At 36.4% G+C, this 25,725-nt stretch overlaps 1 protein-coding gene across 5 annotated transcripts in view; it reads right to left on the reverse strand.

Moving 5' to 3' along the window:
- Positions 1-383: 383 nt before the first annotated feature.
- GABRA1 (gamma-aminobutyric acid type A receptor alpha1 subunit) overlaps positions 384-25,725 on the reverse strand; it is a 40,743-nt gene continuing 15,401 nt past the window's right edge. For 4 of the 5 annotated variants that reach the window (XM_027892695.1, XM_027892693.1, XM_027892692.1 and 1 more), the window contains 6 exons: positions 20,439-20,659; positions 18,781-18,863; positions 14,211-14,354; positions 9,282-9,434; positions 6,493-6,695; positions 2,788-3,209 (listed from right to left, as the gene is read on the reverse strand). In XM_027892695.1, the coding sequence (XP_027748496.1) occupies positions 2,901-3,209; positions 6,493-6,695; positions 9,282-9,434; positions 14,211-14,354; positions 18,781-18,863; positions 20,439-20,659 (1,113 nt within the window). In that variant the 3' untranslated portion in view covers positions 2,788-2,900. Of the gene's footprint in view, positions 3,210-6,492; positions 6,696-9,281; positions 9,435-14,210; positions 14,355-18,780; positions 18,864-20,438; positions 20,660-25,725 lie in introns of all 5 variants that reach the window. The other variant, XM_027892691.1, reaches the window with a different exon arrangement.

Here is a 25,725-nt window from a genome sequence, read left to right on the forward strand (position 1 = left end):
TTTAAACAGATCTCTCTAACAGATACAAAGATATTTCCTCTCAAGTTCTGGTTTATCTGCTATTTTATCTGGGAGGAAATGCATTGTATTTTGTTCCTACTCTATATCATATTTCATGTTGTGGTACAATTGTTTGTCTGATTCAATTAATTGCTTTACTGATTATATATTGTACAGACCTACCTTTTCTGAATGTCAAATCAGATTTGGGAAACATTCCTGTTATATTTGTCCCTGGGAAACACTGGACAGAAAAATCAGGTCTATTAAAACTGCAATCATTACCAAATCCACAGAACCTAAGGTTTTGAATTAATAGCAGCTAATCAAGCAATGCATCATAAAAAAGCAGTAACTAAAGAAAACCAAAGTAAAACATTCACTTTCATTATTGAACATTTTTAGCTTTATTATTATAATAGAATTACAATCTGACATAAAATAAAGAGCTTTTGCTAAACTCTGTAAAGCAATACATGCTTCTGCCATAAACAACCTCTATTAGATTTAGGTTTTATTGCCACATCACTGCACTGAGGTGCATTAAACATTCAATGTCATCTTTTTAAAATTATCTTAGGAGTAAACAGAAACTGTCCTCTATAAGAGTGTATCATTATTTTCAAGGAAGACTTACTATTATTACATGGTTTAGCAAAGCATTGTAAAAAAGCTACATAGAGAATACCTTGTCTTTGATAAACTGTGCAGTCAAGTTTATACAGTATAATACTAATGGCATAGACTAACTAAGAGGTGATATAATGCAATCATTGCATAGCAAAAAGCAGACTAGTTAAGTAATATTCACATCTAATGTGCAAAATGCAGACCAAAAGGTAGCTATGAATTGCTAGAAAGATAAAATGCCCTAAATGAACACACTAGTTTAACGCCAAAAATAACAAGATAAACAAGTACACAGAAGTTAAAGAGCCATAGTTTATTTTTTTCTATACATATATCTACACATGATACCAGAGATGAAACATCCCCTTTTAATAAGCTCCAATCATATAACTTATCAAGTTCAGACAGGACTAAATGTTAGACAATGAAGCATTATTTAAAAAAAAAACCAAACAACTTCTCTAAATAAAACATTAACTGTTTCCTTGTGTAGATAGAGAATGTCAACTTTTGATTTATTGAGAAAGAGTTTAGAAAACTGACTGTGAAACTTGACTCTCAGTAGCTGTTTCTCTGGAGGCTCATGTAGCACTGTTTCAAAATCCATCTAATACCATGTATTACATTTTCTTAATTGATGCTGCTTGCAAATATCCACCATTCTTCCCATCTTTTTGAAAAATCTTTATCTGAAATTTGATTTCTAAGAATCAGCAGTAATGATTCTGACTAGAATTGTTTTAAAGGGAGCACAATACCTGCAAAATGGACATCTTGTATTTGAAGCCCTTACATATTGTTCCTACAAATATATTGCTACAGTAAAAATGAAATGTAGTAAGTTTACTCATTAAAATCTATTTTCCTGTACATTCTTTTATGTATGATTTCTTTGTATTTAATGCTACATATATTACATTGCTTATTGTAACAGTTATGTTTCAGCAAATATAGCAGTAATATACAGATGAACTTCTGTCTTCACAAATATTTCACCATTTTTACCTACCAAATATAATCCCATACTTGAGTGTTTATGCATGACCTGAGCAGACCAGTCATTAATCTAATAGTATACGCTGGATGACATTGTCAAATTGCAAGCTACTGTACACTTAACCACTTTACAAATGGAATAAATTCCAAGCACCTTCTGCTTATTAATTTTTTGAGGCTTTCCAGTACCACTGATTTATTTTTTCCTCTAATTCAGGCTCTAAATATGTTTTATTGAGCATTTAACAACATATTAAGAGCTAAGAGGTGAATCCTACACAATGTTTTAAGAACACAACTTTAAAAAAGTAAAAAATGTACAATCTCATGCTGCATATTTACAGATATTATTTAAATACTATATTTTATCTTTCTGCTATTCATAAATCTCAGTCTAAAGCTTCTTTTAATGTATCATTTTATAAAAGAATACATTCAACATATCTAGAGCTTGCAAAAATTGTTCTGTTGTTTGTTTGGTTGGTTGTTTATTTTAAACTCTCTAAAATATCATAATGAGTAAAAGCTATCTTTAAAGCATCCAGGAATTGTTTGTATTACACAGGTGATAGAGAGAACTTGGATCTGCACTCAGTTGTGCAACTGGTTTTAAATCTACTCTAGTGACAACTTAATGCTTGAAACAAGACTGCACTAAGAGAGCAGATTAAAGCATTTGTTACCATTAGATCATATGTGCTATACAGGGGACAAACTGTATGTAGAGTGAGTAGATTTCCTTTGTCATTAAAGATCATTTAATATTATAAGTCAGGTAGTTTACAACACAGAAGAGGAAAGGGATTAGGAAAATAACATATCTTATGGAATTCAGCAAATGGAAAGTTTTACAACCTTGAAAAGATTATAAACAGTGGTTGAATAAATGGTACAGTCTAGTATGTGAATCAGGAATGTCATAAAGAATATTTCCCCCCTCCCTACAGTCTTCTGAATAAAAATATCTTTTTCCCATACAAATACAATACCTGCTGGGGACATTCAGTACAAAGCTGGCTACAAATGGTTTCCTTCCATCCTCCCTGCCCCCATTACACTATAACTCACTCTTTTACATTTTCAGAATTACTTTTCCAAAGTATATAGCTTATATTGTTCTTTCCCTCACACACAGGTTTTTTAAATATACAGATAAATTTTACCTTTATTTTCTTTAAGACAGAGGCAATGAAGCAAATGGGAATTAATGCATGTGGAAAAGGGAAGCAACTCCTCGAGCAAAAGACAAAACAGAACTATAGGAATAAAAGAGGTTATTGATGTGGAGTTTGGACTTTTAGCTGGGGCTCCCTGTTTAAATAGGTAGCCCAGTAGACTAAATTAAAGATTCCAAAAAGCAATGGGAAGGCTATTCTTGATAGTCGGTCAATTTTACTGACGCTGTTAAAAGTTTTCTTGGGTTCTGCAGGTTTTGTTTCTGGCTTAACTTCCTTGGGCTCAATGGTTGCACTTTTAGCAATGGTTGCCAGCCCAGGGTCCCTTGCAATATTAGGGGTGTAGCTCGTAGCTGCAGCTGTGTATGTGTTGTTTTTCTTAATGAGAGGATCCTTCACTTTCTTTGGCTGAAGAAAGAAGAAAGTGTTTTATTCTCACTATCTTCTCAACAGATACAATTACAAAAAAGCACTATAACATTTTGCAATTAATCGAATTCATGCCACAAAATGTTAATAAGCTGTAACAGAGAAGTTAGCTCTGGATACATGACTCATGCAAAATATTTAGGTGACAACAAAGACAAAATCCTCCATTTGTGTTATGGGTGTTAGTTAAACCAAATTAGATCATGGCTAAATTTTAATGAGAACTGATAGCTTTAATAGGAATCAGCAGTGACAAAGCACTCATAGTTCAATATTCCCCTAATCAACTGCACTTCTCAACCGGGTCAGAACCTTACAAAACACTAGAATTCTTAATGTAGCTTTCCAATATTAAGAGCAATAATGAGATATGGTGAGTGCTGACACAATTCATAAATAAAAATACACAATAAATTATCATGTAACTATGCACTAAAGGAGAGGATTATTTAATAAAATACAAAGCTGCTAGTATTCTGCTCACTAATGGTTTACACCAAAGACACATGTATTATGGATTGGGAACTATATGTTCTTGTTTGAGTGTTACACATGGATCATACTGGCTGAAATGCCATTCCATATACAAGGACTTAAATGATTGTATGATTTTTGCATCTGCCTACTTATATTGCTAAAGCAAGAATTTATTTATTATCTTTTACTGGAGAAGAACTAATTTTCCTCCTGGATCCTTATGATTTCTAGTACTCTACTTTTGAGATCTAGCTGTAGGAAAAAAATTAAATTTTGATATATCTGGGTATACCAATTGGCATTCACCTGTCCCAGCTGCAAACAGACCAAACCTTTCCTCCAGCCACTGCCCAGGGAGAAAAACACTAGTGAGTTGTTAAGGAGGTGTAAAGAAAAGCATCATTTTGCTCCAGGTTCCTTCCATTAGGAGAAAAAAGGAAAACAAAACACAGATAACAAAAAAAAATCCCCAGAGCTTACAAAATCTTTAGACAGTATTTGCCAGAAAAAGTATATGTAAATGTTATCCATTTTCTCCTCTTGGAAGGGGGGAATAAATATGGTTAAAGAGAACATATCAGCAAAAGGGGATCTATTATGTCATTTCACCATACAGCAAATAGAATTCTGTTTTCAAGAAGCAGCTGTCCCATGGAGGGGGACTCCCAGTAGTGGAGTTTTGATAAATCATTCTTGTTCAAGAGGTGAACATTTCAGGGAGAAGCCAAGCTCCTGCAGGACACTTGGGAACATGAAGAGAAGCTGCAAAAGCATCCAAGCAAGCCTATCAAAGCATGGCTTGGAGCCCCACTCGGGAAGGAGATGAAGGCCCAAAGGTTCAATTTCTGCTACTGCGTAAGAAAAGGGATTCACCTAATGATTGTGATGTAGATGTTCTTCATTTGATGGCAATAAAATTCTTAGTCTGAGGCTAAGAGAAAGGTTCAAATTTTCTTAGAATATTTCTGCTGAATAGGAGGAAGAAACAGGTTAAAAAAATACTCAGAAATAAAAAAGTGGCATGAGAAAGATTTTTTTTTTTTTAATGTAGTTGTCTGTCCATCTTTTTCCTCCCAAGCGGGGAGGTTGCTACCAGGCTTGCTGAGCATGAAGCCAGTCTGGTTTGCTTCTCAGTCAGATACTCTGGCGAGCAGCAATAAATCCAGCAGGCAAAGAGCTGCTTCACAGGAGCCTCAGAGGAAACCCTTTCTATAGATTAAAATGTCACTGGAAATCTGATCCACGGAAAACCCTGACACCAGTCCAGGTCTTAATATTTTATCTAAAATTCAACTTCCTGGAAAAGCAATATGCCAGCTAATTGGAGCCCTAAATTTGATTAAGCTGTGAGGCTCCATCCATGGGGATCCTGCCTCACCCGGCTTTCCTTACAGCTGCAGACAAGGCACACCACCAAGGCACCAGGATATCTCAGCTGGCTTCAAGCAGAGACATAAGCCCCCTTACCTGCTCAGGGATGGAAAACCATAAATCTTCCAATATTTTAAACAGTGCTTATTGGTGTGGGTTTTTTTTGAAAATGTCACTTTCTTTGAAACAAATGAAATGACTGATTATGTAACTATGTTATAAGGGAGCATATATTAACAAGGCAATATTTAACATTTAAGGATTAAGTTCTATTAATACAGTTCATTTTTTATAAAAAATATCATGAAGACAGGAGAACAAAGAATCAAAAAATTATTTTCAATGAAAGTAAAATCAGTAACTGAAAGCTTAATATTCCCCAGCAGTTGTGCAGCTCATTATTTTAAGTTTGTTTTCCTACTTCGCTCATTTGCTCTACAATATTTTTGTATTAGTTCACATTGTATAAATGTTCCAATATAATTTCTGTTTATTTCACTGACTTATGCAACTAAAACTGCATACATATATATATTCATATATTCCTGAATTAAAAACATATCTTTGCAAACTGATGACTGATCACTTACACCTGCTCCTCCAAAGATTTATTCTGCTGATTCTCTAGTGTGTGAATGTTCAGGATAGCCAATTAGGCAAGTTAAAAAAAACAACCAAATGAGCTTACTCACAGAAGCAGCTGACATGGTAACTCATAGAAAATGGGCAAATTATCTTTGATTCCCTAAATTTTCCTCAACAATTTTTTGATGCATTTGTGGTTAACAGACCAAGTCTGATCCTAGACCAAAGGGAATCAGTGAGTTGTTTCTCTAGCGCTTTCAGGGAGGTACAGATCAGCATTGCACACCCCAACACAGGTGTCAGTGCCTCCCGCTAAACAAATCAATTTTTCCTGTAGACCAGGAAAGGAAGGAAAAAACCCCCTGTGATGATTTATTTGGTCATGATGACAGGGCAGCCCTCCTGAAATTCATGTTTGGGAGCATTGTACCTTGGGAATTGTCAAATACCACAGCCACAGAAGTTTTTGCATACATTTATACTGAGGCATCCACATTGTCTCTTGTTTAAACAGAAAAAAATTATTGCCTTCCGTTAAATAATACATATTCATCTTTTCTGCTGAGTTGCACAAGTCAAAACCTCAGTAGAATATTTCATTATTAATAGCATTAAGTGTCACCTGATATGTCAGAAGTAGTATTTAGATGCTCAGTGTCTGAGTAATTCTTGTGTAGAAATTCTGTGTGTGAACACAAGAGGAAATTCTTTTGGAGTAATTACTTACTATTCTAAGTAATAAGAATTTCTAATGGGCTAAAAACTCTTCCCCTCCAGTGCCCAAGCAGGGCCCAGTGTGACCTGTCGGGATGGGGGTGAGTGTTGTTACCTTTTCAGGAACGACGCTCTTGCCATCCCAGGCGTAGCCCCTCTTTGTGAAGTAGTTCACGGTTGCGAACTCGATGAGTGCAGAGAACACGAAGGCGTAGCACACGGCGATGAACCAGTCCATGGCAGTGGCGTAGGCCACCTTGGGCAGCGAGTTCCTGGCGCTGATGCTCAGCGTGGTCATTGTCAGGACAGTTGTCACTCCTACAAAGCAAACCGTTTTGGTGTCTTTAAGACCATAGCTATATTTTGTCCTTCATTTCTCAACCATAGATGGAAAAACCTTTTCTACACCCCTGATTCTTAGAAACTTCCCCACCTGGGTTCAGTTGCTAATTGAGGATATCAGATTTCAAGTTCTGAGGAAGTTCTAGGATCTTCAAAACATTTTTTATTCCTTTATTCTTTGACATTGTTGTAATAGAATATATTTTTAAAGTTGGAATGGAAATAATATCATGAGTTGTGGAATGGATACTACTTTACACTTCCTGGTATTTGAAGATTCATAGTTACTGCTCTTTACTCATGCCCTGCAAATTGTCCTATGGATGTAGCAATTTAACATCTTTAGTTCTTTCTTGCAGTTGTTCCAAGATACTGAGAAAACTAAAAAACTTGATGTTTCATTCAGATTATTTGGTATAAGTTCCTTCAAAGGTATACTCAAAGGGCACTAAGATTTATGTTACTACATTTACTTGAATTAGCAATTTTACAGATTTCTGTCCCTTTATTCACTAATGCCCAGAAAACAGTAAACATTTTATGTAGGAACAATGACAGTATAATTTGCATTTCTGATATCAGACCTTCTCACTGCTGAATCTTTCCCCTTACCTGAGAGATAAGGAGGACTGTACTGAGCTCACTCTGCCTGCAGCTGTTTAAAAGAGTGCACACCGGGCTTTTACATCAAATCACATGTCCACAAGTTACCTTGACAACTGCACGGTCACCTATTGAATGTGTCTGGCAAGTTCATCTTCACTGCACTGCCAGTGAAAATGAGCAGTGGCTAAAATAGGCCAGATAATGAACAATGTATTTACATGGGAGTGTGAAAAGCTTGAATTATTAGTGCCTAATGAGGAAGCAATTTCTCTTTCCTGAGAGACAACCTAATCTTATCTTTGACTCATTACTAGTGATCTTATGTTTCTCTTGTATCGTAGCAAACCAGGATTTATAACTTTTATTATCTGTGGTACTAAGTGGACTAAAAGATGAAAGTTGTGCTTCTGTATGTATATGTATTCATGCAACATGTTCTGAGGCTTTGTTTCACTGCCATCATGAAATGAAAAAGCTCTCTTGATACATAAGGATGGAGCAAACACGAGACTATTTACTAAATAACTGTCTTCTAAAAGGAAAACTGAGAAATGTGTGGGTTCTTGAGCCTGTGAAAATAGGAGTTTGAACACTGCAGTATTATATATTATTCACTGAGACTAGGAAATTATGTTCTTGTTCTATGACAATGAAGCATTTCACACTGATGATCAGACACTTATTTTTAAATGGTATATGCAAAAAAAGGTGAAATAGCTACAATTTCAATAGCTTTGACTACAGAGGCCCATAAAAGTCCCTACTAGAGCAGTTCTCAGTGAAGCTGATGCTAAAAATTCAGAACTAATTTTAGTTGCTAATCTAAAGAATATTATGTAAATCAATTGTAATACACTGTAGTCTAAACTGTTGTCGAGTAGTTGCACATCTGTATATCAACAGAAAGCCTCTGCTTGGTTCATGAGGTCTAAGGCTATGCAAGTTGTGATTGATTTCCAGAGGCATTAGGAAGCTAAAGCACAGCTGTGAAGAGTGCCAGGAAAGGTCAGTAAAAATAGCTCTTGTTCAACAAGAGTTTCAGAGGCTGCGTTTGTCAACAGTGAGTCTCTGGCTTTGCTATGTCCAGCATAAATGGGTAGATTCTCTTCCTCAAAGCCCAAAGCATCCTGCCCTGCAGTGCCCTGAGGCAGGGAAACAAGTGTAACAGCCAGTTTGGTTGTGTGTTTTTCCACCTCCCCCTGCCAAAGGTGTTCAGCTGTCCCATCTGAATATCACCAAAAAGATTAGGTCATATAGCCGGAATCTCAGGTTCCAGTTTTCCTAAATGAAGATTTGTTACATCTGTTTGGTTTGCCTTTTTTTTTTTTTTTTTCTTGTTTGGATGTACTTGACATGGATTAATCTCTCCAAAGAATATGCAAGTTACTCATTTCTAATTTAAGATAAGCATTTGCAAGCAGTGGTTAAACTCTAGGGACCGTCTGTATACACTAGGAGTCCTCTAGATTGCTTTCTCACTGTATTTGTTGAGTGCATCTACTCACTACTGTAAGCACTGTAAGCTGTTGCTGATCTCAACAGGAGACCTTTAGCAGCACCTGCAAAAGGGATTGATGAAAAATTTTTTAAGATAAAAATTTTCAAAGGGCTTAAGGATGTCAAATGAGCAATACCCATTGATTAAAGCACTTCTGATAATTCCCCATGAATGTCATTGACATTGTCAGAAATGTTTTATCCATACTCTGGTTGTTTTGGAAAATTGAAGCAGTAATAGACTGCTTGAGGTATTTTCAGGTCTCTTCTTACAATCAGTTTTAAAGCTTTGGATGTACATCCTCGCAATGGATCATCCTAACTCTTGTGTACTACACTGTGTCCAAGCTCATGCTGTTCTCCAATATCATATTACATGAGAAGTTAAGATGTTTTACCATAAAACTTCTTATACCTATTTGCCTCATGATTGCCAGGCAGTTTATAGGTCTTGCTTACCAAATACTGTTCTTGCTGGAACAGATTCTCTGTTAAGCCAGAAGGACACTTGGGACAGAATCACTGTCATGATGCATGGCAGGTAAGTCTGGATGACAAAATAGCCAATCTTCCTCTTCAAATGAAAATGTGTAGTCATAACAACATATTCTCCTAAAATCAAGAAAAACAGGAACATTAAAGTTTTTGTGAATATACAAATGAGAGAGCTTTATAGGAATTCATTTTTCATTATATTCACCCCTTTTATAAAAAAAGTCCTCAGATCAAAGTGGGTCAGCTCTGAAGAAAACATTTAGTAAACCTGGTTCTGAAGTTCCGCTAATAATACAAAACCAGATAGTTCTGGGAAATCCTAATTAAATTTACAAATTTTCATCTCTGCTGAGTAGTGAATGAGTGTCTGCATTAACTGCTGGTGGCTGCTCAGAGCTCTTGTGAAAGGTCTTGTTTCATTAGAAGATGGAAAAGCCATCACAGGAAACTCATATAAACATCATCTGAAGACTAAATCAAGACAGGCTCCCAAAAGTGTTTCAGTGGGGCCAGGCTTAAGATGTAATTGTTGATGCAACTGTGTCTGCATTACCACTTGTCGGTGCTTTGTGTGCTATGAAGATGAAATGTCCTTGTTCTGCTAATTTAGTACTTCAGTAAATAATTATTCTCTCCTGAACTAAATGATTAATGCAAGAATAACACAGAATATATTAATTGGCACTAATGCTTTGGGTGCTACAAAAATATATGAGTGGGGTATTCTAACTGCAATGGAAAGGAATGATATTTATATATATATATGAATATATTTTATTAATACATTTAATAATTTCAACTATAGAGTAATATGTAATATATTAATATATGTAATTCTATGAACCTTTCTTGCCAGAGCAGAGCAAATACTGCTCATTTTCAGATCATTATTTACATAATTGAAAATGGATTTTGAAAAACAACATATTCTCAAAAAGATTGAAAAACCTATTGTTGTGCTTGAGTCTTCTTATTATGCAATAAACATTATCTTAGAAATGAAACAAGTAGACACGTAACTGAATGGAAACTTCTGTCTAGATTAGAGATGACGTGAAGTTACTGTAGTTCTATTTTAAAATGTAGGCAGCTGGAAAGAGAAAGCTCTTGTACTGGAAAAGCTTAAACTGGATTGAAAAACTGTGTCTAGACATTGAGTGCTTATGCACCGAGCATGTCAAAATGCCCACTGCTTTAACGCAGGACCTAGAAGAACATTCATCTGAACAAACTTGCTCAGCATATAACTCCAAGGAAAGCTTATTTATAAGATGTGACAATACTTCTGCTGTGTTTCCATATAAAACACAGTAGCAAAGGGGGAAAAGGGAATAAATTTTAAATTGAGAAGTAAAGCAAAGCATATACAATGATTTTTTTTTTTCCCCAAAATAGGAGAGACAGAAGTAGTATAGTGGGCATTATTGCTTGAATTTTGCTCACCTGTCTTTAATTTTCACTGAAATAACCTTCTTCTCCTCTGTCCCTGTGATTATAATCTTATGAAAGGTGCCAGTCTTGGCTAGGAGAGCCAATAATTTAATTTTATCTACTAAAATATGACGTGGGAAGCTATTTTAATGCAATCAGGTATAGAATGTGCACAACAGTACATCAGAATTAATTCAGTGATTGTAAATGGCAAGCTAAGAATACAGAGCGAACACACCACTGTACTCTGGAGCTTTATTTAGCTGCGTAAATTATCAAAGTCTTTTTAACCTCTGAAAAATGAGAACAAGATCCAAGGCATAAAGGCAATTAAAAAGCCAGGGATTACTCTCATCTTTTAAGCACTGCAGCAGGTCGGAGTTAGAAGTCAGCTAAAGGTAATGCCATGAGGACTGAATCAGCAAAGCAGAGCCCCAGAATAAGTCCTTACAGTTCAGATACAAGGCAAAACCATCCTCTTAAGTCTCCAAAGTACCAGTGGACTGCAGTCATTTATCAGAAGATAGAAGATCTTTGATGAGATTGATTGTAACGACCACGTTATTAAAGGCCTCCAGTTATTTACTGCATCTTTAGCTTGCCATATTTTGTGGCTTTCTTTAATTGAAAGCATGGCCACATTCATGACAGCTTCCCAGTAATTCTGCTGTAATTCTATTCCGAAAGTGCTGTAATACAGCCATAAAATTCCCAACAAGCTAAAGTTTCAAATAGCTCTTGAGCAAACATTGCCTGTATTCACAGTTTCTGATTGCTAGGCTTTCACAAGTTGGAGCTTATGCATCTTGTATTCTCTTTTCTTATCCAAGGAAGTTAGAAAGAAAGGTATTTCTTTTTAGCTTTGTTGTAATTCCCTAAGTCTTCTACAAATAACTGTGTTGTGCAGATAAATCTGTTTATCATTTTATTTATTCCATGGAGCTTAAACAATATATACAATATGAAGCATTAAAGTCATCACATGCATCCTGCATCTATATTAACTGAATGGTTTGAATATCAAGTTATTTGAATATTTTCAGAGCTCTGGAAAAGTTTGTGCCTGTCCTTCGTACTTGTGTAGCTGTAGTTTTTAAACAGCCCTTAGTTCTACAGTATATTGCAACAAATGTGCAGGTGGTATAAACTAACCTGTGTCCATGGAAGACAACAGTTGATAATTCAGTAAAGTTCCAATAAACCTATTATTCAGTATTCTGTAAACTATTTGTAATAAACCAAATTTATCAAGTGAGCACCTAAAATTACTGTGCATCACATCAGACATTAGGTTAGATGTGGGGACTGAGTTCCAGCTATCACAATACTTTTTCTATCACTATAAGGCTTTCCTTGTCATTAGTTTAAAACAAAGTATTTATCATCTACTACTTATACTGTGTAACTCAGTAAAAAAATTCTGAAGAACAACAGCAGATTTACAGAAGATCAGAAAAAGCCAGACCATTTTGAGTATAATGATGATTCTCATTGCAAAGCAATGTTTTCAAGATGGCAGAATAATTCAAAGTAAACAGAATCTTGGACAAGCCCTTTAAGCATTTGTTAAGGTGCTTACAAAAAGGATAATTTTAAACTATTTCTCAGTCAATATGAATCAGTAGCTGGAGAGTGACAGAAGTTTTGCATACAAATAAAAAATGGTTGACTCTGCTTAAGCAAAACAGCGGCAGCGATAATTATTATTTTGCGTACTGAATACTATTTTTAAGCCTGCAATACCTGCATGTTCCATTGCCAGCGCAGATGCATAGACTATACCATCAAAAAAGTTTTAGTCTTTCGAGATTCTATTGTCATTAAAAAATCAGAGTTTGTAGTTATCTTGTTATATATCCAGAAATAAGGACAGAAGGTGGTCTACTAGCCAAGGAAGACATTATTAAAAAAAACCAAACAAAAAAACAAAACAAAAAAACAAACAAACAAACAAAAAAACACAAAACAAAAAAAAAACCTTTATGGGGCCATCAAATCACTGAATAATCTTGAGGTTGTTTTGAATAACCCAGCTACACCCAAATCCTTGGGAAAATAAGGATCTAGAATTCCAGAGAACTATGAATATCATCTTAAAATTGCCTAAAATTATGTAGATACCTCTAATGATCCACAGAATCAGCTGCAAAAGAGCTTCATTTTCTGGCCTAATAAAGGTGCTGAGAACTCTTAAGTGAAGATTGTCCTCAATTTCTTTTGTCATTTTGTAAGATAAGTAATTATCCACGACTTATAAAAGCTCCAGAAAAGTCAATGGCAATACTTCTAACTGTGGCCAGGCCAAAAGTTTTCCCCTTTTCATTTTGGATACCTGATCCACGCCTCTATGCTCTTCACCAGGAGCAGTGAATCTGTGGGAGCAGTTGTGTTGGTATTGTTCTTAGGCAAAGTCCTTATTACTGCCATCCCACTTACTTCTTTTCTGATTATATCAACTGAACAGAAGCTTCCCAGCTGTAACCTAGAAACTTGTCTGTGAGAAATTTTCTTGGCTTAATAGAGCATATGAATATATTTTGGCAGCTAAATAAAAAATTCAAACATGAATTACAGTTCACCCTAAAGTGCCTCACTTTCCCTGAAATGTTCATTGGCTTTCTCAGTAACACATTAGGGAGTTTGGTTTTTTGCAGGTATAACTGTACTTCTCTCCAAGTAACGAGGTTGTGTGTATTGAAAGCAATGCAGTCACTTCTCCTAATGCAGTGCTGCTTCTGGCCCTGCTGAACAGTCAATCTGGTCAACAGAGCTCTTGTTCATGCCCAGTTCTCAATTTCTTACTGCATTTAGGTCTTCATGCCCCTTCCAAATTATTGGAAAACAAATTTAAAAAATCACGTCTTGAAAAACACTACAAAGTGAAAAAGCAAAGGTTTTTAGCCAGCTTCAAGGTTACAGGTATATCATACATATATGTTGGCTATATTTCTGTATCTCATTAAGAGTTTTGGAGTTAAAGCTGGTGCTAGGATTAAGCTAAGTCCTGTTTGGATGTTCCAGATGGTTTTTGTTTGATGACATAGTTTTTCATTCTTTAAATACCTCCTTGAGAAACTATATACTTGCTTCTAGCAACTTCCCTGCCTCCAGGAATATGATCCTTGAGGATTCATATTCTTATACTATTTTTGTAAGCTTACATAGTAAGCAGATAATATGATAAAGATACAAGAAGTGCTTCTTTATAATGTAAATTACTGTATTTTCTGGCTAGATCTGATGCTGTAGGAACCTTTTTAATTGTTCATATATTTTAACCACAAGTTGAAGTAGGAAAATAATCCCAGGATATGTTAACTTTTCAGAGACATGTTTTCCTAATCTGATGCTCATATATTGCAATTTACCTCTTACTCGTACATCTTAGCATTTTTTGTTCCTGTTCTAAATTATATTTTGGCAATTAAATATGAACCTCCCCAAAAAACCTTCTTCACAGACCTGTACTGGACTGCACAATTCCAGAGTCCACAGTTTGTCCAAGCAGATCATACTGGTTCAATCGAGAGCCGTCTTCAGCCACCACCACTGACCTTGCTGGTTCCCGTGTCCATTCATACACAACCTCTGCTCTGGTATAAGCATCTAATTTTAAAAAAATACATTGCATTTCAGCTTTGCACCTTCTGTTGCCTTAAGGCTCTATCAGAACAATGTCTTGCACAGTAGTTTGAATACTAAATTCTCTTTGTTTATCAGCGGAAACCCAAAACCAGCTTACTGGAATTTATCAATGTGAAATAGAACTGATATTACAGGTCTATCTGTATGATGATTAGCTAAATATCTGCTATAGGGCTGAATTAAGTTTGGTTCTCAATGCCATGAAAACATTTCCCTCTCTTCTGTAATTGCTCCCAATGTAAATGTACCAGATGCCAGAGTGACATGTGGAATTTCACAAGCGTGCAAGGGCTACAAACCCTTTCTCTAATTTTTTACTATTGTCAAGAAACATGAGCCCCAGACTTTTCAATTTTTCTTACTGTTATGTTCTCTGGGCCACTGTAAGACAGTAAATCCTTCTCAGAGTGGTTTCAGTGATCTCACCACCACAGGCCTGGCTACAGCTTTCCATGTGGTTATCCCCTGTTGCACTGTCCAGGCTGGAAAACAGCCCTAGCAGACATTTCTAAAGCTGCCTAGGCTCGAGTGAGTTTAAATGACAATGAATCTACTTTTTTTTTTCCCCCCTTTGGTTTCTGAGAAGTCCTCACACTCAAGTTCACATTTATTTGAGTTTGGTACAAAGCAAAAGAAAAGCACTGAGCTCTCTAAACCTGAGCAGTCTGGTATGTTACAGAGATAATTCAGTAGCATCTACATGTCCATTGACGGGACCTATACTATTATTCATGTTCTTTCAAGAGTCAAGCTACATATAAATATTTTTAGTCTTGGTCCCATAGTAAAATTCTCCCATTTTGTGCAGTCTGGAGTCTGCCAGCTCTCACTCTGAGCAGTTAGGGTGAGAGTTAGCAGACTACATAGAGGCATCTCGTGTAATTTTGACACCTAAGAATATCCAAAGACATGAATGGGACTGAAAGTGTGATCAGAACCTACATCAAACTAGCACACAACAAAGGCAGGTAGAAGCCAGGTGAGAAAACTCAGGACATCCAAAATTATAGTAGAATCCTACCCACAAGATGAGATTTTCCCTTTTTTCAGACTGGCAATCAGGAAAGGAAAGGGAGGAATCTGCTTCACTTGACCTCATTTGTGAGGTAACAATTTTATCTTATCAATGTAAGAGAAAACAGTAATTGAAGAGGTGGTGTTGGAGGGAGTGCACTGATAAATTAATTGCATGGCATTTGATTCTGCATTATTGAAGCTGAAGGGTGCTTTTATCCTCAGACTTCACATTCCCCTAGCACTGTAACAGAACTTGGAATAGATATTTGGAATCAATGGTAAATGCAAATCTTTACCTTAGTAATTCTGACTTTAAAAGTAGTGGCTACAGTCAACACAGGAACTGACTTGCTAATCTAGTCGCATAAAGAAAGAGTGGCAATAGTAATACCCATTTTCAAGCATTTGTCTGGAGTATGAGAGTAGCTTGGAAGAGAGAGGACTGGTTTTCTGAGCTGCTGAGAACCACTGGATTGGATTTGAGGGAAGGGAGTATACTCAGCAGTGCTGGAAGCTAGCTTGCCCTGCCCTGAACCTGCCAGATTGGGTCCTCCCTTCCACCCTCGGCATCCAATTCACATTGAATGAACAGCAACACAGCCTTGTGCTCTTGTCACTGTCATTTTCCAGGCTGGCCTATCATTTTAAACTGACAATCAGAAGTTTGTGGTAAGAGTTCAGGAGAGCATCTGCCTTTCTGATTTTGTTTTGCCAACATATGGCATTTTGTTGTTCCAGCTTTTCGTTAGCATTTGTCATATTGAATTTACGCTGGAATAACCTCTAGCTTAAGCTACTCTTTGGCAAATCACTTTAGCCTTGGAGCTGGGTCAAACGTTTATCGTCAGAGTCCATAGGGGACGTGCAGCTCCTTCAGCGAGAGGCTTTGAGGAATCCAGCCCCAACAAGTGCTGAATGAAGGAGGTAAAAAAACTCTTATCCAGTTTAATCCAAAACAAACGGAGCTACGCAGACACTAACTTGGGGAGCTACTAAGTGTGATATTGTAGTCTGCACTTAAAGCATAGCTTTTGTGACAATGAAATGCATTTTTCAGTACATTTCCCAGTCCATTAAGATGATTATAATTAATTGCTTTAGTTGTTGAACAGAAATGTCCCAAATGTATTTGAATATGATTATCACTTTAAAAGTGGCAATCAAACATAAGACTTGTTCTTTTTCTGTCTATAACACTGACTCCCATTTTCATATCTTACTTAGGTCCAGTCATTGGTCCTATGGGACATATTTCTGTCAATAACTAAATATTGAGAGAAATATTCTATACCTTGATAGTTATGACATAATCTGTTGAGAAGGAGGGGAGAGATCCAGCTTTCAGAACTGTTTTGGACAGTGAATTCCTCATGCAGTGTTTGCAGTAAAACCATGTTACAGAAAGAACTCCTGCCTGTGAGGATCCCAGATTAGGAGCTTGCCCGAATTTAGTAGTCCGGTGTTTCCACCGGAAATATCACTGATGTTTCTTGTTCAATTAAAAAAATTGTATACATTATGATAATTTTTTTAGAGGATGAAAAAGAAATCAGTTTAGATACAAAAGATATGCAGATACATTTGCGTGTCTTTCTGCTATCTTGTTTTTACCTTGTGGTGTGATCCTCGACATGTATGCAAATCCATATTATCTATCCCTTCTCATTAATAATTTCTGCAAATCTTAGTCATTTAATTGAGGCAAAATCCTTAGTAATCTCAAAAGCTGTGCACTTTGTGAACCAAGAGTACACTTATCTGGGACACTGAGCCAGAAAGAACTCGAGGTAGGAAAAAAATGGGAAATATTGTTCATACTGGGGAGGGTCTGGTGTTTAGGCTGTGGTTCAGTGACGCACAGGTGAGGTGATAGGTGTCTTAGTGAGTCTATAAAATTCAGTCTAGTGGTTCACATTTGTTAAAAAAACTGTTCATGGTTTAACTTGTCATTAGCGGGTTTTATGCACTATTAGCCGTGTCTCCCCCCCCACTCCCCACTCTAATGTGCACAACACAAGAAATTCAAGCCTGGGACACCCCCTGCAGCTCTTTGCCCTGTGATTAGGTGGAATAAGGCTTCCCCTCCTCTCCCGGTTCACAGGAGATTTGGAAAGATTTACTGGAAGTGCTGTAAGACAACATTCAAGGAGTAAACTCTTCTTGTCAGTTACACTCCAAGGTTGTATGGGCTTTTTGTTCTGCAAATCTTATCTAGGAGGCTATCAGCTCTTTAAAGACAAAACATCAGTCCTGTCTCCTGGTAAACACAGAGCTGTTCAGCCCAAAGTAAATGATCACCCCGTCCGGGTACGTGAAGAATGAATTGGGTGTTCTGTTTGTTGACTTCTAAAATTGATCAAGCCACTAGGTACCCATTATCTGTGAAAGGACCCATTTCTGTTAGAAAAAAGTAGTCATTGAGGAAGCAATTTGTACACCATTACATCTTCCATACATTTTAACTTCCTTGTTTGTGCTGAACCAAGTAAAGTGAATCAGCTCTTCACTTTGGGTTTCTGGTTTTGGGTTGGTTTTGGTGTGGGGTTTTTTTTTTTTTTTTGGTTTTGGTTTTTTTTTGTTTTTTTGGTTTGTTTTGGGGGTTTGTGTTGTTTTTTGTTTGGTTTTGGTTTTCGGTGTGTTTTTTTTTGCTTTGTTTTGTTTTGTTTTTTACTTAAAAAATTGAAGGGTGGAACTATATTTAATTTGCAAAAATATTATGTTTCGTTATGTGTCAGGTGAGTTACTATTCAAACTGAAGATTTGGGACAAATTCTCAACTTAGCAAAAGCTTTGCCTCTTATTACAGTGATTTCAACTGCACTACATTTTGTCCAGTATGTTCCCTGACCTAGGGTTACATATGCTGCGAGTGTAGGACTACTGGGAAATTTCTGAGATTTTTCACTTCCAGCAATGTTGCATGAGTGTCTTATGAGTATTTAATAATTCTATGAAGAATTTTTTTCTAAACATACCACGACTATGGCATTGGAACTCTTTTCACCTAAACCAATTCAGTTATCCATGGTGTGTTTTACTTTTCTCTAACACTGATTTTGGGTCTTAGCAAAATAAAGCAACTATGAGACTAACAACATTTTCCATGTGACAAACTACTTTTCTAGATATTTAGAGCATGGTCATTTTCTTCTTTTGTGTGAATGTCCAGACATGACATTGTATGATATGTAAGACACATAAATTATATTAAATAAAATATCATTATAATAAATATAAATATATATGTGTAAGAATAGAAATACAATCCTGACAAACGTGAAAAATACACAAGATTAAAACCTTGAGGTTTTCTTAGTTGCAAAATACAGTGGCCTAAAAAGGGAGAAACCTCAATTTAAAATAAACTTACAGCTTCCAAATTTCAAGGGGCAAGCATGTGCATCCATAGGAAAGTCTTCTAAATGCATTGGACATTCTGCTCTCACAGTCAATCTGTAATGGATTAATGAGCAAAAGGACACATTTATTCCAGTTTCACAGAAATAGCAAATAGGCTTCTATGAAGACACAAAGTATAGCATAATGTCTGTTCTGTGATTAATTAGTGGTTAGAAGGGGGCCCGAAATGTGCAGACACTGGGGGGACTGGCTCTGCCCCTCTGCCCTGCTTCACACGTCAGAGACACGCTCAGGCTTCTCACTTGTGAGGATTAAAGTCTGTTAGAAACAGAAGTTGCTTCCTTGCTGCCATCCTTGAATTGGCCCACTCTGGATACTCAGACATTTGCTGAAATCATTTCATTGCTATCGGCTTGAGTGCAAACATGTTTCTCAATAAAAGAGATTAAATAAACTAGAAACAGTCACATACCATACATCAGCAAGGAATGAACAGCAATACTTGAATACGAGGCAGAAGATTGCATTAAGGCACTTGTAAAGGGGAGGAAATACAAATGGTTATGGTCAAAGGAAGAGACATATGTGAACAATGTGCTCCTAAGATAGTGTTCCTGTGGATTAAATCCCTAACAGCCAAGCATTTAGAAAGACAAGAAAAATTGGTCTACGTTTGTGTAGACTTGTACCAGCCAAGCAGATTCTACTTTAACCTAGGCACTCTTGAAAGATGTTGTACAATAAATGAACATCCAAAAAGCCTGGAGACTGTTTTCTCCAAATGCTTGTACTGATTTTAAAAACATCTTCAAAATAGTTAAAAGAAAACTGAGTGTTCACCTATGTACTGAGCTATCCATCTTAAGCTGAAGTCAGCAGAATCCCTTTAGACCTTGTTTGATTCCATGGGAGACACAAAGAAGGGATGTGCAGCTCTGTAGAAACAATATACCTTTTTTTTTTCATCTTTAATTTGTAGTCTTTTAATCCAGAATGTTTCTGTGACTGTGTATCATCATTATTTCAAAAGGATTTATTTAACTCCTCTGACAACTGGGTAGCTAAATTTCAGTTATTCATGAAGAGAGTGATGTATTTCCAGTAAGAGTGGTTCCAGCACAAAAATAATGTTTTCTCCTAACTTTCCAGATGTTTTAATCAATTGTTTTTCTTGTTATGAATGGAATAAGAAATGTCTATTTTTAGACTGTCTTGCTTTGTATTCCCAAGCACAAGAAATATTAAGAATGGGCAATGAATTCTTTGTGCATCTGCTAATTCTTAGAATCTGCTTCCTATAGGGTCAAAAGATTAAAGACCCTTGAACACAATCTCGGAGTACAGATTATAGTAAACTTTCAGGCTTTATTATACTTTCTGATGGAGTCCTTGAAAGCAACACTAAATTAAGGTCCTCTGCAAACTGATGGATTCTTAATACTGTAAGAACCTTCTTAAAGTCTAGCATCAGAACACATCCAGGGACTGTACACAGGAGGAGAGGAGAAAATAAACACTGTAAATGGCTCAGTTTGTTCATCATTCCAAAATAATTACTAAACAGGACTCAAATTACGCTCAAAAAGGAACTTGTTTTCTGTATAGAAAAAATGCTTTCACAAGTTAAATTGCCAAACTAAATGAAAGATGTAACATTTTAGGGCTCACCTCATCGTGTATAGCAATGTCCCATCCTCTGTAATTCGTAATAGTTTATTTGGCATCGTCATGTTATGAGCCACTGACTTCTTTCCATTGTGGAAAAAGGTATCAGGTGTCCAAATTTTGCTGGCCATTAAATTATTTAACCGAAGAACAGTCATAGGTCCTTTGAATTTTAACCTCTCATCTTTCCAGCTTTGGCGGAAAAATACATCTATAGTGTATTCCTACATCAATTCAGAAAAAAGGGAAACACATGATGTCACATGTTGCAATATGGGAACTTGAAAAGTATGTTCTTACCTTCCCTAGAAGCAAGATGATGATTAACAGAATTTGTAATTATCAGAACATTTATTCCCTGTATTACTTACAATGTACCAGAAGCTGGTTATTAAACAATTACAATATCATTACTGTGTCCAACAGAATAAATGTTAAGAAGAGTAGTATTTCAAAACTTACACAAACGTTTGAGATACAACAGAGTTAAAACAAAATAATTCACTCTTACTTGTTCTTAACCTTCCATAAAACTGTAATTGGAGCAGCAGATGGGTGGCCAGTATGTGTGGCACAGTAAGGATGTATCTTGAACTAAAACAAGCCTGGTGAGACAGGGTCTTATCTCAGCCTTTTGTTCTAACTGTCTCATTAGCATAAACATGTAATCAACCTGCAAAAAGTTCACAGTTCACTAAAATTGTGAGGTCTGATTGATGAGATGTGAAATGGTTAGTTGGGCTAAATCGCTGGACTACAGAGAGCACAAGCTGAGGACAGCTTGGGGCCAAGACTTACAGCTTGATTACACGAGGACTAGGCCAGTGGGGAAGAGAAGCAGTGGCTGACTCTGTACATGGGGAGAATCAAAATAACCAACACTCATCATGAAATGAAAGAAAGATTTGTTACAAAGCAACAGGAACAAAGTCAAGAGGGAGAGGGTGAAATCAAGAAAGAGATGTTGGAATATTAAATATAGATGTATGTGGGGTGAAAATAAGAAAAACTTCTTGGATGCAGTACAGTGTAGTATTCCATTCTGACATGGAAGTTCAGTAAGGGATTATCCTGCCCCTTCCATCCTTCATGACTATAATATTGTGATAAACATGAAAAGTAGCCAAACACGGTTCTCAATTACCCTGAATGAAGATCATTTGGCTGAAAAGCAGAACCTTTGCTAAGATCTCCTGCCAATTAGATGGCAAATCCTGAAACACAGAAAACTCCTGTGTATGAGGGCACACAGAGCTATAAGGAAAACTCCCTTAAATTTCTGCTTTTTCTTTCAACAAACAGCAACATTCCATACAATGTTAAGCACTTGTGTAACTATTTGCAGGAAAGAATGGTGATTCCTACTAGTAATGTGCTTTTCCTTCTTTTAGGGCATGAAATGCCTGAATAAATTTCTTGTTGACATGGGAATGTTGTAGTTCCATGGGGTGTTCTTACTTTGGGCTTGTTTCGTTCGGTGGGGATTTTTTAAATTTTATTTTACTTTATTTTATTTACATACCAGACCTGTGAATCCTTTTGGTGCATACTTAATTGTATTTCCATTTTATTAATCATATGCTTAGTGAACTGCTGAAGCCTGAATTTGTTCAGCTTCAGTGGCAGCACTTGTGCATTTACAAACCATTTCTTGCTTCAGAATTTTGCTTGGTCACGGCCTTAGGTTGAATTGTGAGCAAAATATTGTCCCAGGTATGCAGCAGAGTAGGAGTTGTAAAAGACAGTGTCTGTCATTAAAATATTGAATTTCCTCCATATTTTACTAGCACCAAAGAAAAAATCCTCCTACACACATGGGAAAGGTAAAAGACATGCCCAGAAGGTGGAATCAGCCAATCCCTTTTCTCTTTCAAGTGCAAAGAAGGAGGTGAGTGGGAGGTGGGACACCTTGAGAGAAGGGAGTCCGGTTCTTTGCCTTATATGAACACAAGGTTCTTATGCTGGAAAAGAACAAGGAGTCTGAGATATTTGATAAGGGACCTTACAGCATAAGATAAAATTCAATTAAAATGTAACTGACAGGTCATGCCTGGAACAGATTGAATCTTTCTCTGTCCCAGACCATTTAACCACATAGGGTGAATTTGTTCTGGCTGAGATATCTCAGTTCTTCAGCTTTCACTACCCACTTTAGCATGGACACTTCTGAAATGAATCCTGACAGAGAGCTGATCTTTAGCACAGAGTCATCAGGTGCTCTGCTAAGGGCTTTCTTCTACAGGAGAGGGGCATACAGGGCAAGGGAACAGAAGGATTTTCTCTAAACCATGTACGATAGCAGTGGCCTATGTGCAAACATATGAGTGAGGTGAAATTCAAATGAATTCTTCATAGTGGGAACTCTTCATTCCATAGCGTAAAGGTAAAAAAAAAAAAAAAAAAAGAGATTCCCGTCTGCACTTGCGATAAATTACACAGTATTGAATATTTATAACACTTTGACTTAAATGTTTTCTAACTTACTCATCTATTATCTCTCCCTGGAGATTGTTTATTCAGAGGGTAGACCACTCTGTGGTCTATATGAGGTGCTGTACAGGAAGGTAGTAAGATAGATAATCATTCCTGAAAAGCTTACAGTACAGAAAAATGGGAATTAAGGTTTACGATAAAAAAAAAATTTAAAACATTTTGGCTTTGTGAAAAAAGTTAATTTCAAAATGCTTCTTATTCCAAATAATATGTCAAAAATTTCACAAAATTGGCAGTTGTGTGAGAATAGCCAGATATCCGTTGATCAGTTCAATCCACTGAACATGCCTGAAATCCTGCATCCTTCCAAAAAAAGATGATTTTGTTTTTAAAAGTGTTCTTCTCCTGTGTAACTTTATTCACAAGAACAAACCAAGACATTCTCTTTATAGAATAACAGGTTATGTCTATGCTGCTCTTAAAAGAGTGTATTGAGAGTGGGCAGAAACACCATGTACTCCCTGATATATCAAGCGACTGTCTGTGCGAGCGCCTTTGGATTCCTGCAAACAGATGGCCTGGGTGTGCTCACTCTGGCTGTGGTTTCATAACATGCCATGTCAGCTGGAATAGCTCATTGCCAGTCCCAGCCAGCAGTCCTGGGCTCTCACATTGTCCCCTCAGTGCCAAAACAGCTGCCTGGGTGGCCTCCCAGTGACCAAATCACCCAGAAGGGGCTGCACTCACTGTGAACCTGCTCACCTGAGCAAATCTGGAGGAGCCTTCAAGTGACAGTATCTACAACCACCTGCAGTAGGCACAGAGGACTTTGCACCAAATGTATGTTGAAATTAATATAAACTTTATATTCTGGAAAGCTCTTCATTTTATCTTTCTCTGTCTCTGATTTCACACTTAGCTCCTTAAGCATAAGATTTAACATGAGTAGGCTGCACACACGTTACTTTTTATGGGAGGTGAGTAGGAGTTTTACACTAAATACTTTTCTGTGAATTCTTTAGTTCTCGAAACATATGAACACCTGCCTCTGTGTTTCTTGGTCACACATTTTATTAAGAGACTGATGAATTCTTTCTGCTATTTAACTGACTGACAAACAGGAGCCAATGTTATATGGGTCTTCAATTATTTTTGAGATTTTTTTTGTAGGTAGTGATCCCTTATGCTACAATAAGTGATGTAGTGAATTATAGCTGAAGTCAATAATTCATTTTTGAAATGTACTTATTCCTATTTCTGGAAGATGATTTTCAGCTTCTGCATTTTACTCTTCTTTAAAACCCAAATCCCATATAAATACCAGTTTGTCCTAGGAATGTTAATCGGCTTTACCTTCTACTTAATAATCAAATCACCTGAAAGTACAAAGTAGATGCTGATGTAAAAAGATCAAATAGTCCCAAGTAATTCAGCAGGCCTATCAGTTACTCTAAATCTATGTCTACAAGTAGGAAATCATCCGTGTTTATTTGTTTGTTAGATTGCCATTCATTAGTAGAATTTTCTAGTAAATCTGATTCAACAAAGGAAACAATAGCTTAACCAGCTGGTTTATGCAAAACAACTCTCATAAATACAAAGAGCACATTCCCCTGCATATATCCATCACTTTTTTTGTTCATATAAACGGTGGATATCAATGGTTTCTACCAATCTCTAATCCAAGGAATTCCTTCTCTTTTAATGCATAATTTAGAGTAATAAGTAGATGTTGTAATTTTACAAGATTATCACAGGACAAAAAAGCAGAACTCAGTGATTGAACTTTTTAAATTGTTCTATATTATATATATAGTCCTGTATATATGTGCTGAGGAGGCAGAGCACCATCTCCCTGTATTACCCTTCTGTTGGAGGTCTAAGCAGAATGACTGGTCAAGAACTGTGCTGCCCAAGCCATTCTTTCTCATTTAAATGTCATGACATCAGTTGCAATTCTAAATTTGACTGTAGTTATATAAATGCTATTTTCCAAGCAATCAAGGAAGTGCTGTCTTTTCATAAAGTTCACTTAAAAAAATAAAACTATCTTTTAGAAGTTACTGTCTCTGTTATTCCATTCCTTAGCATTGTTTTGAGTAGTTAGAAACTTGTAATAACCTGGTGTTTAAGGTATTTAAAGTCCATAGTTTTAGTTCAAATCAAACAAATGATAATTTTGTAGTAAGAAATGGAACTTGTTTCCTTTCCTGTAATAATTTTTGGTCTCTGTTTTTCTTTTAATTTTTCTATAGGTGAATGTATTTAGCTAAATGTAGCCAGCTACAAGACCGAACTGTTTTCATTTCTTCATTTAAATTAATGAGGATGTTTCCAACTTTCATCCCCATACGAGATTCCAGCAGTAACTGGTGGCTGCAGACCACGTCTTCCCTGTCAATAGCAACCTACTTGTGCAGAACTCATTTTTATGCAAAATTTTAAGTACCTTATCTGTATTTCAACTCAACTTTTAATATCTCTTAAGACCAGGGCTCACAACATTTTCATTTGGTTTTCTGAATTTCTCCATCCCTTGCAGTTATCTAGCAATTTGATTAATATTCATTCCATAAAGAAGTGACACTAATTCTCTCATTAATCTTCTCTTTCAGCAGCCAAGATCTAGGAAAATCACTTCCCATTGATCAGTAGCTTTTAATATAAAAATACAGGTTAGACTGTACAGATGTCACACCGTAGGCATAAGTGTTAATTGGTTTTAAGGTGATGATCTTTCTTAGCAAATTGGATCAGTGGTGGGCTACCAAGGACCCGAGCAATCAATCTCAGAAGAATATGAATCCAAACCCTAATGCATTTCATAATATATTATTTAGCAAATAGAAAGTCTGTT

Source organism: Empidonax traillii, unplaced genomic scaffold (assembly GCF_003031625.1).
Source record: "Empidonax traillii isolate 1590-97213 ecotype Southwest subspecies unplaced genomic scaffold, ASM303162v1 scaffold363:size828163, whole genome shotgun sequence".
Classification (NCBI taxonomy): domain Eukaryota; kingdom Metazoa; phylum Chordata; class Aves; order Passeriformes; family Tyrannidae; genus Empidonax; species Empidonax traillii.